At 47.2% G+C, this 13,554-nt stretch overlaps 1 protein-coding gene across 2 annotated transcripts in view; it reads left to right on the top strand.

Annotated features, from left to right (window-relative positions):
* AGAP1 (ArfGAP with GTPase domain, ankyrin repeat and PH domain 1) overlaps nt 1-13,554 on the top strand; it is a 2,358,592-nt gene that overhangs the window by 437,556 nt on the left and 1,907,482 nt on the right. Inside the window, exon 3 of one of the 2 annotated variants that reach the window (XM_030210551.1) lies at nt 10,353-10,364. The exons of the other annotated variant lie outside the window; for it this stretch is intronic. Within the exon in view, the coding sequence (XP_030066411.1) occupies nt 10,355-10,364 (10 nt within the window). The 5' untranslated portion in view covers nt 10,353-10,354. The remainder of the gene's footprint in view (nt 1-10,352; nt 10,365-13,554) is intronic. 2 annotated transcript variants of the gene reach the window in all.

Genomic DNA, 13,554 nt, shown 5'->3' with positions numbered 1-13,554 from the left:
CTGACCCCACTCCTTCGCCGGAAAGGAAGCTTTCTCCACCTGAGAGCGTTTCCTTTGCCTCTTTTGTAAGGGATATGTCTGTGTCCATTCCCTTCCCTGTGGTTACTGTGGATGAGCCTAGGACTGAGATGCTCAAGGTCCTCGACTATCCATCACCACCTGGAGAGTCTTCCACTGTTCCATTGCATAATGTTCTAAAGGAGACATTGCTTTGGAACTGGATGAAGCCTTTATCTAATCCCACCATTCCGAAGAAAGCTGAGTCCCAGTATAGGATCCACAGCGACCCGGAGTTGATGAGGGCTCAGTTACCACATGACTCTGTGGTGGTGGATTCTGCTCTCAAGAGAGCCAATAGTTCTAGAGATACCGCCTCGGCGCCCCAGGGCGTGAGTCTCGAACTCTGGACTCTTTTGGGAGGAAGGCCTGTCATTCCATTCTCGTGGCCAAGATCCAGTCTTACCAGCTCTATACGAGCATCCATATGCAGAATAATGTGAGGCAACTGGCGGACCTGGTTGACAAGTTTCACCGGAGCAGTCCAGGTTGTTTCAGGAGGTGGTCAGGCAGCTGAAGGCGTGTCGCAAATTCATGTCCAGGGGTATTTATGACACTTTTGATGTTGCATCCAGATCCGCTGCCCAAGGTATAGTAATGCGCAGACTCTCATGGCTGCGTGCCTCTGACCTGGACAACTGGATGCAGCAGCGGCTGGTGGATGTCCCTTGGCGGGGGGATAATATCTTTGGTGAGAAAGTCGAGCAGTTGGTCGAACAGCTCCACCAGCGGGAAACCGCCCTCGACAGCCTCTCCCACCAGGCGCCTTCAGCATCTACCTCATCAGGTAGGCGTTTTTTCAGGTAAAAGGAGACTGCTGCTTACGCTTATAACAAGTGTAGGTACAATCCTCTTTCCTGGAAGCCTTCCCAGGCTCAGCTCCAGCGCGCTCGTTTGCGTCAACAGTGTGCGACCAAGCAGGCCCCTGCAGCTCCCCAGCAAAAGCAAGGGACGGGCTTTTGACTGGATCCGGAGGAGCATAGCCGCCATAAACGTGCACGTGCTGGATGATCTGCCGGTCGGGGGGAGGTTAAAATTTTTTCACCAAAGGTGACCTCTCGTAACCTCCAACCAGTGGGTTCTGCAAATAGTTTGGTGCGGGTACTCCCTCAGTTTGATCTCCAACCTGCCAAATTGTCCACCGGGAGCTCAGTCTTACAGCTTCCAGCACAGGCAGGTTCTTGCAGAGGAACTCTCCGCCCTTCTCAGTGCCAATGCGGTCGAGCCCATTCCACCAGGGCAAGAAGGGCTGGGATTCTATTCCAGGTACTTCCTTGTGCAAAAGAAGACAGGGGGGATGCGTCCCATCCTAGACCTAAGGGCCCTGAACAAATATCTGGTCCGAGAAAAGTTCAGGATGCTTTCCCTGGGCACCCTTCTTCCCCTGATTCAGAAAAACGATTGGCTATGCTCCCTGGATTTGAAGGATGCTTATGCCCACATTCCGATACTACCAGCTAACAGGCATTATCTTTGATTCCGTCTGGGAACACATCATTTTCAGTATTGTGTGCGACCCTTTGGTCTCGCCTCTGCGCCCAGGGTGTTTACAAAATGCCTGGTAGTGGTTGTGGCGTCTCTACACAAACTGGGAGTGCATGTGTTCCCTTATCTCGACGATTGGCTGGTGAAGAGCACCTCGGAGGCAGGAGCACTACAGTCCATGCAGATGACTATTCAACTTCTGGAGCTACTGGGGTTTGTGATAAATTACCCAAAGTCTCATCTCCACCCAGTTCAAACACTCAAATTCATAGGAGCACTGCTGAATTCACAGATGGCTCATGCCTATCTACCCGAAGAGAGGGCGGAGAATCTTCTGTCTCTCGCCTCTTGGGCCCGAGCGTCTCAGCAGCTCACAGCTCGGCAGATGTTGAGACTCCTGGACCATATGGCCTCCACAGTCCATGTGACTCCCATGGCTCGTCTTCACATGAGATCTGCTCAATGGACCCTAGCTTCCCAGTGGTATCAGGCTGCAGGGAATCTACAGGATGCAATCCAATTGTCCACCAGTTTTCACGATTCTCTCCACTGGTGGACAATTCAGTCCAATTTGACCTTGGGACGCTCTTTCCAAATTCTTCAGCCGCAAAAGGTGCTGATGGATGCATCCTTCCTGGGGTGGGGGGCCCATGTAGATGGGCTTCACACTCAGGGACTGTGGTCCCTCCAGGAATCAGGTCTGCAGATCAACCTTCTGGAGTTGAGCGGTCTGGAACGCTCTAAGGGCTTTCAGAGGATCAGCTGTCATTTCAAGTCATTCAAATTCGGACAGACAGTCAGGTTGCAATGTACTACATCAACAAGCAGGGGAGCACCGGTTCTCGCCTCCTGTGTCAGGAGGCCGTCAGGATGTGGCGTTGGGCTCGCCGGCACGGCATGCTTCTCCAAGCCACGTACCTGGCAGGCGTAAACAACAGTCTGGCTGACAGGTTGAGCAGAATTATGCAACCGCACAAGTGGTCGCTCAATTCGAGTGTGGTACGCAAGATCTTCCGGGAGTGGGGAACCCCCTTGGTGGATCTTTTTGCCACTAAAGCCAATCACAAGCTGCCTCAGTTCTGTTCTAGACTTCAGACTCATGACAGACTAGTGTTGAACGCCATCCTTCTGCATTAGGGGAACGGCCTTCTGTACGTGTATCCTCCCATTCCTTTGATGGGGAAGACTTTGCTGAAACTCAAGCAAGACCGCGGCACCATGATTCTGATCGCGCCCTTTTGGCCCCGTCAGATCTGGTTCCCTCTTCTTCTGAAGTTGTCCTCCTAAGAACCGTGGAGATTGGAGTGTTTTCCAGCTCTCATCACTCAGAACGAGGGGGCGCTTCTGCATCCCAACCTCCAGTCTCTGGCCCTCACGGCCTGGATGTTGAGGTCGTAGACTGCTTCCTTGGGTCTTTCTGAGGGTGTCTCCCGAGTCTTGCTTGCTTCCAGAAAAGATTCCTCCGGTGGAGGAGGTTTGCCGTCTGGTGTGATGGCAAGGCCCTAGATCCTCGATCTTGTCCTACAAAGACCCTGCTTGAATACCTTCTACACTTATCGGAGTCCGGTCTTAAAACCAACTCAGTAAGATGCCACCTTAGTGCGATTAGTGCTTATCATTTCCGCGTAGAGGGTAAGCCCATCTCTGGAAAGCCTTTAGTTGTTCGATTCATGAGAGGTTTGCTTTTGTCAAAGCCCCCTGTCAACCCTCCAACAGTGTCATGGGATCTCAACGTCGTTCTCATCTAGCTGATGAAACCTCCTTTTGAGCCACTGGATTCCTGCCATCTGAAGTACTTGACCTAGAAGGTCATTTTCCTGGTGGCTGTTACTTCAGCTTAGTGAGCTTCAAACCTTGGTAGTTCATGCTCCTTACACCAAGTTCCATCATAACAGAGTAGTCCTCCACATTCACCCTAAGTTCCTGCCAAAGGTTGTGTCGGAGTTTCATCTGAACCAGTCAATTATCTTGCCAACATTTTTCCCGGTCTGCATACCCGCCCTGCTGAACGTCAGTTGCACACATTAGACTGCAATAGAGCATTGGCCTTCTATCTGGAGCGGACAAGCCCTCACAACAATCCGCCCAAATGTTTGTTTCTTTTGACCCCAATAGGAAGGGGGTTGCTGTCGGGAAGCGCACCATCTCCAATTGGCTAGCAGATTGCATGTCCTTCACTTACGCCCAAGCTGGGTTGACTCTTGAGGGTAATGTCACAGCTCATAGTGTTCGAGCCATGGCAGCGTCAGTGGCCCACTTGAAGTCAGCCACTATCGAAGAGATTTGCAAGGCTGCGACGTGGTCATCGGTCCACACATTCACATCGCATTACTGCCTTCAGCAGGATACCCGATGTGACAGTCGGTTTGGGCAGTCGGTGCTGCAGAATTTGTTCGGGGTTTAGAATCCAAGTCCACCCTCCTAGGCCCTGTTTTATTCTGTTCAGGCTGCACTCTCAGTTAGTTGTTCTACGTAGGTCAAGTCTTATGTCCTTGCCGTTGCGAAGCCCAATTGACCCTTTTTTGTTGTTTAGAGTGAGCTTGGGTGCTAGGGATACCCCATCAGTGAGAACAAGTAGCCTGTTTGTCCTCGGAGAAAGCGAAAGATGCATACCTGTAGCAGGTATTCTCCGAGGACAGCAGGCTGATTGTTCTCACAAACCCTCCCTCCTCCCCTTTGGCGTTGTTTTGTTTCATTTTTGCTATTCATTTAACTGAGCGGGAGCAGTCGCGCACGGGCGGGAAGACGGCCGCGCATGCGTGGTGGGCGTGCCCCGTGCGCTGGACCTCCCGCGAGACTTTTAGAGTTTGCTAGGGAAACTCTTCCTTTTCTGAGGGGCAGCCGTGGATGTCACCCATCAGTGAGAACAATTAGCCTGCTGTCCTTCGGAGAATACCTGCTACAGGTATGTATCTTTCGCTTTGCCTACATCCCATTGGACTGCACTGGTCTGATAGGACTAAAGGAAAGAAAGTTACCAGGTAAGGCACAATATTTCCTTCCATAACATCCTATCAGACCAGTCTAGATTCCCTCCCTAGTCACTGTCATCTCCTTTTTCCTGCTGGCCATTCTGTCTTTTGCCTTTGCCTTCAACGTTTCTGCATGTTTGGCCACCTTAAAATCATCAGGTATGATCGCTCACTCTTTTCTATTTGCATTCAGATTCTTACATACATCAAATGCAAGCAAGAAAAATCCAAGACCACATTAATGAGATGTGAGAAGAAAAATAAAGAAAGAAATAACATTCCAAGCAATCTGCAGTTTTACATTTGCATCCTCGTACTTTCCACATTCGTAAGCACTAGGTCCAGTATAGCCCTAGCCCACATGGGTAGTACTTTCCCTTTCACAGCTATATTGTAAATGTCTTCAGTTAAATATATGTCCACTTCTGTGAAGGAGGCCTGTATATCACATCAGTGCAAATAGATTATCCGTTCCCTTTTTCCAGATTAACCCTGTAAGTCCTACAGTTATGGCACTTTAATATTATCTGTAACTTATATAATGCCACTTCTCCTTTCTTCTTACCTGGCTTTCCTGAATAGATTGTAGCCCAGTATAACTACATCCCATTCGTGGTTCTCTATGAACCATGTCTGTGATGGCCACTAACTCCAAGGTCAACTTCTTCCAACACAGCCGTTAGATGAAAACCTTATTTCCCATACTACAGGTATTAGTATACTACAACATTCCAGATGTTGCTTGAAGAACTGATTGTTTGAATGCTAACTGGATTATAAATCTGTTTAATGTGTTGATCATATTTGGTTTAATGAAATGTTTTATTTCAGAGAGGAGGTAAATTTATCCATCTGTTTTACTCAAGTTATGAGATTTTCATGCTATGATAGCTGTTAATATATATGTAATTTGATTTTAGCTTAATTTACTTTGAAAAAGACTTTTGTTATGATTGGTAATTTTAATTTGTAATCTGCCTTGAACAGAATGCTTCTAGTAGAAGTGGAATAAGTACAAATTTAAATTTAAAGAAAGCATTCTTATTCTAACTGAAATGTGGTTTTGTGTATGACAGTAACATTCTTGTCTTTTCTGTTTTTTATTGGAATGCACCTCTTAGCTTTCTAATCCTACATGGGACTCTTATTGGGTTAGTCTGTTATGAGAGAAAAAATATTTACATGTAATTGTCATTCTCTAGTAACAGAAGCTTAATTGAATCGCACATGTCCATTCCCCAATTTTGAGAGCTGCCTCTGTTTTGATTTTTGCTCTTTTAAGCTGCTATTAATGTGAGTGTTTTTTCTGGAAACACATTGGATTCCTACTGTATATGTGCAAAAAGTTTATTCTTGAAAGCTCTGTATACTTGTCTCAAATGGCAAGAATGATGTCACTCGATCAATGTATAGAACTTCACTGTGCAGCTGTTATTAAACAATGATAATTACAAATAAGTAATTTCAGTTTGTACAAGTCAGATAACCCTGTGTTCAGTGCAGGGCGAGGCGACCGCATAGGGCCTTGTGCTCAAGGGGGCCCCGCTCGACGCGCCTGAACTCGCCCCGACCGCCCGAGCTCCAATTCCCCCTCCCCTCTGACTTTTAAAAGTTTACCTCGTCGACGTCGGGTTACAGCGGCCGGCAGGTAGCAGCAGCAGCAGTGAAAACAATATGAGCTGCTCGGTGCTTCAGGACTTGGGGAGCCTTCCTTTCCCTCTCTCAGCTCTGGTCTCAGCTCTTTTCACTGCTGCTGCAACCTGCCGGCCGCTGTAACCCGATGTTGACAAGGTAAACTTTTAAAATTGGGGGGAGGGGCAGGCCTTGGAGCTGGGAGGCAGGGGGGCCATGAAGCTGGGTGGGAAGCAGGAAGGCCTTGGAGCTGGGAGGGTGGGAGGCAGGGAGGCCTTGGAGCTGGGAGGGTGGGAGGGGGGCCTTGAAGCTGGATAGGAAGCAGGAAAGGCTTGGAGCTGGCAGGGAGGGAGGGAGGCCTTGGAGCTGGGAGGCAGGGGCGGACCTTGAAGCTGGGTGGGAAGCAGGGAGGCCTTGGAGCTGGGTGGGAAGCAGGGAGGCCTTGGAGCTTGGAGGGTGGGAGGCAGGGGGGCCTTGAAGCTGGTGGGAAGCAGGGAGGCTTGGGAGCTGGGAGGGAGGGAGGCCTTGGAGCTGGGTGGGGGGCTTTGGAGCTGGGAGGGAGGGAGGGAGAGCCCTGGAGCTGGGGGGCCTTGGATCTCGGAGGGGACCGTCCTGGAGCTCAGAGGGAGGGGTGGCCGGCCGGCCCTGGGGCTAGGATGGGGCCCCATGAAAATGGTCTGCATAGGGCCCCGCACTTGCTAAGACCGGCCCTGGTTCAGTGCATCCCTAAACCATGACTTCTAGAATCTGGAATGACATGGCATTGGATATATACACTACACATGACTAATTTCTTATACACTTTCTCTGAGCATCTGTTGCTTGCTACTTTGATAGGATGCTGAGTTAGAAAGACCTTTTTGTTTAATACAGCTTTACAGTTTTTATGTTTATGAATTATTAAATTTCATACTAACACATTATACCTGGTGGTGGTCTGAAATTTATCTTCAAATTGATTTTCATTTGTTTCTTAGTTTGTACTTTTGACATAAATGCTTTGGACCAAATGATTAAGCAAAAAGTATTTGCCTTCACTGGGTGCCTTGCTTGAATGGCCTGATTACTTATTGTTGGTGCCAGTAATGAATAAAGGCAGGACTGAGGTACACCGTTGAATATAAATTTTGGTCCTCATTTACTAACCTATGTTAACATGCATTAATGCAATCTAATGTATGTTAAATAATGGAAGCCCCTTTGTGATCTGTGGGGCCTTTTTATTAACTATGGATTTTATTTTATAATTGCCTATGGAAGAAGTTCAAAAAGGTGCTTCTTTTATAAAGCAATCTCCTAGTTCCAGCACCAATATTGTTGACACAAATTTACAACTGTTTCGAAGACGGTGTAAATGTCTTTTAAAATTAAACATACACACTGCAGCTCTGTCTCTGCTCCCCCAAACTACATCCCTGAGAATGCGTATGCACAGTTGGCATGAAAGTCGGTGCACACTTTCCATGTATGTACTTTTTATGAGCATACAGTGGTGGAAATAAGTATTTGATCCCTTGCTGATTTTGTAAGTTTGCCCACTGACAAAGACATGAGCAGCCCATAATTGAAGGGTAGGTTATTGGTAACAGTGAGAGATAGCACATCACAAATTAAATCCGGAAAATCACATTGTGGAAAGTATATGAATTTATTTGCATTCTGCAGAGGGAAATAAGTATTTAATCCCTCTGGCAAACAAGACCTAATACTTGGTGGCAAAACCCTTGTTGGCAAGCACAGCGGTCAGACGTCTTCTGTAGTTGATGATGAGGTTTGCACACATGTCAGGAGGAATTTTGGTCCACTCCTCTTTGCAGATCATCTCTAAATCATTAAGAGTTCTGGGCTGTCGCTTGGCAACTCGCATCTTCAGCTCCCTCCATAAGTTTTCAATGGGATTAAGGTCTGGTGACTGGCTAGGCCACTCCATGACCCTAATGTGCTTCTTCCTGAGCCACTCCTTTGTTGCCTTGGCTGTATGTTTTGGGTCATTGTCGTGCTGGAAGACCCAGCCACGACCCATTTTTAAGGCCCTGGCGGAGGGAAGGAGGTTGTCACTCAGAATTGTACGGTACATGGCCCCATCCATTCTCCCATTGATGCGGTGAAGTAGTCCTGTGCCCTTAGCAGAGAAACACCCCCAAAACATAACATTTCCACCTCCATGCTTGACAGTGGGGATGGTGTTCTTTGGGTCATAGGCAGCATTTCTCTTCCTCCAAACACGGCGAGTTGAGTTCATGCCAAAGAGCTCAATTTTGTCTCATCTGACCACAGCACCTTCTCCCAATCACTCTCGGCATCATCCAGGTGTTCACTGGCAAACTTCAGACGGCCGTCACATGTGCCTTCCGGAGCAGGGGGACCTTGCGGGCACTGCAGGATTGCAATCCGTTATGTCGTAATGTGTTACCAATGGTTTTCGTGGTGACAGTGGTCCCAGCTGCCTTGAGATCATTGACAAGTTCCCCCCTTGTAGTTGTAGGCTGATTTCTAACCTTCCTCATGATCAAGGATACCCCACGAGGTGAGATTTTGCGTGGAGCCCCAGATCTTTGTCGATTGACAGTCATTTTGTACTTCTTCCATTTTCTTACTATGGCACCAACAGTTGTCTCCTTCTCGCCCAGCGTCTTACTGATGGTTTTGTAGCCCATTCCAGCCTTGTGCAGGTGTATGATCTTGTCCCTGACATCCTTAGACAGCTCCTTGCTCTTGGCCATTTTGTAGAGGTTAGAGTCTGACTGATTCACTGAGTCTGTGGACAGGTGTCTTTCATACAGGTGACCATTGCCGACAGCTGTCTGTCATGCAGGTAACGAGTTGATTTGGAGCATCTACCTGGTCTGTAGGGGCCAGATCTCTTACTGGTTGGTGGGGGATCATAAGTACATAAGTAGTGCCATACTGGGAAAGACCAAAGGTCCATCTAGCCCAGCATCCTGTCACCGACAGTGGCCAATCCAGGTCAAGGGCACCTGGCACGCTCCCCAAACGTAAAAACATTCCAGACAAGTTATACCTAAAAATGCGGAATTTTTCCAAGTCCATTTAATAGCGGTCTATGGACTTGTCCTTTAGGAATCTATCTAACCCCTTTTTAAACTCCGTCAAGCTAACCGCCCGTACCACGTTCTCCGGCAACGAATTCCAGAGTCTAATTACACGTTGGGTGAAGAAAAATTTTCTCCGATTCGTTTTAAATTTACCACACTGTAGCTTCAACTCATGCCCTCTAGTCCTAGTATTTTTGGATAGCGTGAACAGTCGCTTCACATCCACCCGATCCATTCCACTCATTATTTTATACACTTCTATCATATCTCCCCTCAGCCGTCTCTTCTCCAAGCTAAAAAGCCCTAGCCTTCTCAGCCTCTCTTCATAGGAAAGTCGTCCCATCCCCACTATCATTTTCGTCGCCCTTCGCTGTACCTTTTCCAATTCTACTATATCTTTTTTGAGATACGGAGACCAGTACTGAACACAATACTCCAGGTGCGGTCGCACCATGGAGCGATACAACGGCATTATAACATCCGCACACCTGGACTCCATACCCTTCCTAATAACACCCAACATTCTATTCGCTTTCCTAGCCGCAGCAGCACACTGAGCAGAAGGTTTCAGCGTATCATCGACGACGACACCCAGATCCCTTTCTTGATCCGTAACTCCTAACGCGGAACCTTGCAAGACGTAGCTATAATTCGGGTTCCTCTTACCCACATGCATCACTTTGCACTTGTCAACATTGAACTTCATCTGCCACTTGCACGCCCAATCTCCCAGTCTCGCAAATATTTATTTCCCTCTGCAGAATGCAAATAAATTCATATACTTTCCACAATGTGATTTTCCGGATTTAATTTGTGATGTGCTATCTCTCACTGTTACCAATAACCTACCCTTCAATTATGGGCTGCTCATGTCTTTGTCAGTGGGCAAACTTACAAAATCAGCAAGGGATCAAATACTTATTTCAACCACTGTATGTGGTTGTACAATTCATAAAAGCTTGTTTGCATCATAAAACATGCTTTACGTGCAGAAAAAGCTTTATAAAATTACCTCGTGTGCTTAATTGAAATTAATGCAGGTTAGCAAATGAAGGCCTTTGTTTGCAGTCTCATGAACTTTTAAATCCATCTTTGACATACTGCCTTTCTGGTTCCTTCTTTTCCTTACTGGCTGTTCCATTCTTTGCAGATATGGATGCAGGTAACTAGACCATCTCTTCATGTCAACGCTTGTCTTGTTTTGAAGAGAGAAAAGGGAGAGAAGGCTCAGCTTCTATACCGTAGAGTTTACCTCTTCTGTGTATCATTCCTTTCTAATTTCCATTTTAGTATTAATTGATCTCATTTCACTTTTGTCTGTTTCTTCAATGCCATCCTAGCTGTAGCCTTAGAGAAGTAGCTTCATAGATCTTCTGTTGTTTTTTTCTAGCATGCTAACTGTTGGTATGTAAAGCTATAGAGGTTAAATGTCTCAGAGAATGGATGTCTAAAACATTGTAAAGAAATTTAGTCAGGAGGGGAGAAAAACTGCAGTGAAAGTCACGACAGGATTACAGCAATTTTAAGCATCTCTATTTCCCTAATTTTCCCATGGCCTGTTTTTTTTTTTTTTTTTTAAATCCTTCTCTATTATTTCCCCCCGTTTGTCTAGAAGTATTTTGTGTGCATATGTGTCTTTAATTTTCTTTTTACATATTTTTTTTTCTTTTAAATGCATGCATATGTCATTTTAGGCTAGTGAGCAACATTATGCTTTCTCATGTAGGAGACCCTTCCTTGTTATCTATATTTATTTTATTTATTGCATTTGTATCCCACATTTTCCCACCTATTTGCATGCCAGACTAATGGGTTATGTCCATCTACCAGCGGAAGGAGACAGAGAAAATAGTTCCAAGTAAAAACCGCCCCTTAAGGGTATCGTGCAGCCTGGAATGTTCAGTATTTTCTCTGTTTCCTAGCGGATGGTGGATGGATCCTGCAGCTGCTCTGGATTGCTGGCTGCTAGCTCCTGTCCCAGATTCTTCTGGTGACAGTGGAGCCAGGGGTGTGTGCTGGTAGCCATGTTGGGGCTAGTTTTAGATGATACTCAGTGGTCCTGAGTTCCTCATCTACCAGCTAGAGTGATATCCAGTGACCCTGGTTCCCTCCCCTCCCCATCCTCCCCTGGCTGTCTTTCTAGCAGGGTGATGGTTGATTGTGGCATGGAATAACTTGTCTCCCCTGTGGGGGTTCTTCTCTTCTGTGGCGATAGGTATATCTGAATTTCTTTCTCTGAGGTAAGCCTTTATTTTTGTCACTAGTGAAGGTTGTTTATAAAAGGGGAAAAAAAGGAAACTTTGTTTTTTCCCTCCTTTTCTGCCATTGAGGTAAACCTTTTTTAATTCCTGTCACTAGTGAAGAAGGTTGTTTATAAAAAAGGAAACTGTTTTTTCCCCCTCCTTTTCTGCCTCTGAGGTAAACATTTTTTAATTCCTGTCTCTAGTGAAGAAGGTTGTTTAAAAAAAAAAAAAAAGAAGAAACTTTGTTTTTCCTTCTTTCTCTTGCCTGTTACCTGATTTATTTTCCCACCTTTGGCAATGTATTCTAGGGGGCCACTTGCGAAGTTTCTTTGATTATCGCTGGACGGCGTTGATTCTGATCTTGGACCCTTCTGAGCTGGTACCAGTTGGCTTCGATTTGTTTTTTTGTGGGTCACGGCTCATGCCTGGATCACGAAATTCAGGTGTTTTCCTCCTCTTCACAGTCCTAGATGGCGGCTGGTTCAGAGGGCAGCCCTGTTGCTGGAACTTGTACCTTTGCGGTTCGGAGGTCTTAGTCTGCCATTTCCAAAGTGGGGGAAGTCTCTTGTTGGCTCTGTTTGGCTGCAGGCTCGGTCTTTTTAGTCCAGGGCTACATTTTCATTCCTGTCAGCCTTACACGGCTGTTGGTCAGTTCTTTTCAGACCGTCTGGTCTCTGCTGCTTCTGACATCTTGCTTGAGACGCCCCTGCTATTTGATTCTTGTTTTGGCAGCAGTTTTTCCTCCCTTCCTTAGGGAGGTTCTGGTTCTCTCGTCCCCATGGATCCCTCCTGTCTGCTCTGGTTTTTCTGCAGGGTACTTTCCTTCTGGTGAGGGTCCGAGTTGCCCTTGGTGTGCAACTACTAGCTCAAATCCCTCTTCTGAGTACCCTCGGGAATGCCATTCTTGCCAGTCTTTTGCTTGGACTCAGTTCATTGTCTCTTTATGGGAATGTGCATTTTTAGGACTAGTTTGCCACAGCTCTTCCTTGCTTCCCTTGCTTTTGGGCGGGAGTTTTAGCCTGGCACAGGCGGATTTTGCCTTTTCTAGTTTCAGGCGCCTCTCTCCTGGCATATTTGGCACTCCTTCCTTTTTCTGTAAGGGATGCAGTACTTTCCTACTGAGCAGATCTATTGCTGTGCATCTGGAGTTTGACTCTCCCTTAGCTGGTTTTTCCTCAGTTTGGTGTTAGTGGCCAGCTTCCTCTTTGTTCCTGGCCTGGTGAGAGTTGTTTTTTTCCTCACTGTCTTGCGGCTGCATTTTGCTCCCTATGGTCTGAGGATTCCAGCTCCGTGATGCTTACCTTCCTCATAGCGGGAGTTCTTTCTCTATGTTGACTGCTGCTCCGTATCGGTTGCCTAGGAGAGGGTGGTCATTGTGGCTCAGAGACCACTTGAGGTCCAAGAGTGTCTCTTGGGGCATGATGCTTTTTCTTGTAGTTTTAGTCCCTCTGGGCCAGGGGAGTGCAGCGCCAGGTCTGCATTTCCACAAGTTGTGCTCCTTTCCTGTTGACCTCCTGGCAGCACCTTCTTCTCTGGCTGTTCCCTAGGACTCCATCTATGCATTTTGCTTGTTGAGTGCGGCTTCATTATCCCATGCAGTTCCACTGTTCCAGGTTGGGCACGGCTCCATCGCTGCATGCTGGGCACAGTTCCACAGTTCCAGGTTGGCTTTACTTCCATCGCTGTATGTTGAGGACAGCTGTATCATGGCATGTTGAGTGAAGTTCCTTCGCTGCTTATTCTGCAACCTTTCTTCTCTGCATGTTGAACGCAGCTCCATTGTTTGTGTTTGGCATGCAGCTCTCTCTCTTTGCGTATGGAACACAGCTCCCTGTCTGCGTGCAGAGCGCAGCTCCATCGCCTGTTGAGTGTAGCTCCCTGTCTGCGTGCAGAGCGCAACTCTTCTCTGCAAATTGGGTGAAGTGGAGCACAGCTCTGTGACTGCAGGTGCTATACAGCTTCATGTCTGCGTAGGAAGCATAGCTCCTTGTCGGTGTGTGGAGCGCTACTCCTTGCTGGCGTCTGGAGCGCAGTTCCTTGCTGGTGTCAGGCGCGCAGCTCCTTGTTTGCGTGTGGAAAGCAGCTACTTGTCTGCGTTTTATACACAGT

Source organism: Microcaecilia unicolor, chromosome 7 (assembly GCF_901765095.1).
Source record: "Microcaecilia unicolor chromosome 7, aMicUni1.1, whole genome shotgun sequence".
Classification (NCBI taxonomy): domain Eukaryota; kingdom Metazoa; phylum Chordata; class Amphibia; order Gymnophiona; family Siphonopidae; genus Microcaecilia; species Microcaecilia unicolor.
The sequence above is the reverse complement of the archived record's forward strand: the minus strand, read 5'-3'. Positions and strand labels throughout refer to the sequence as shown.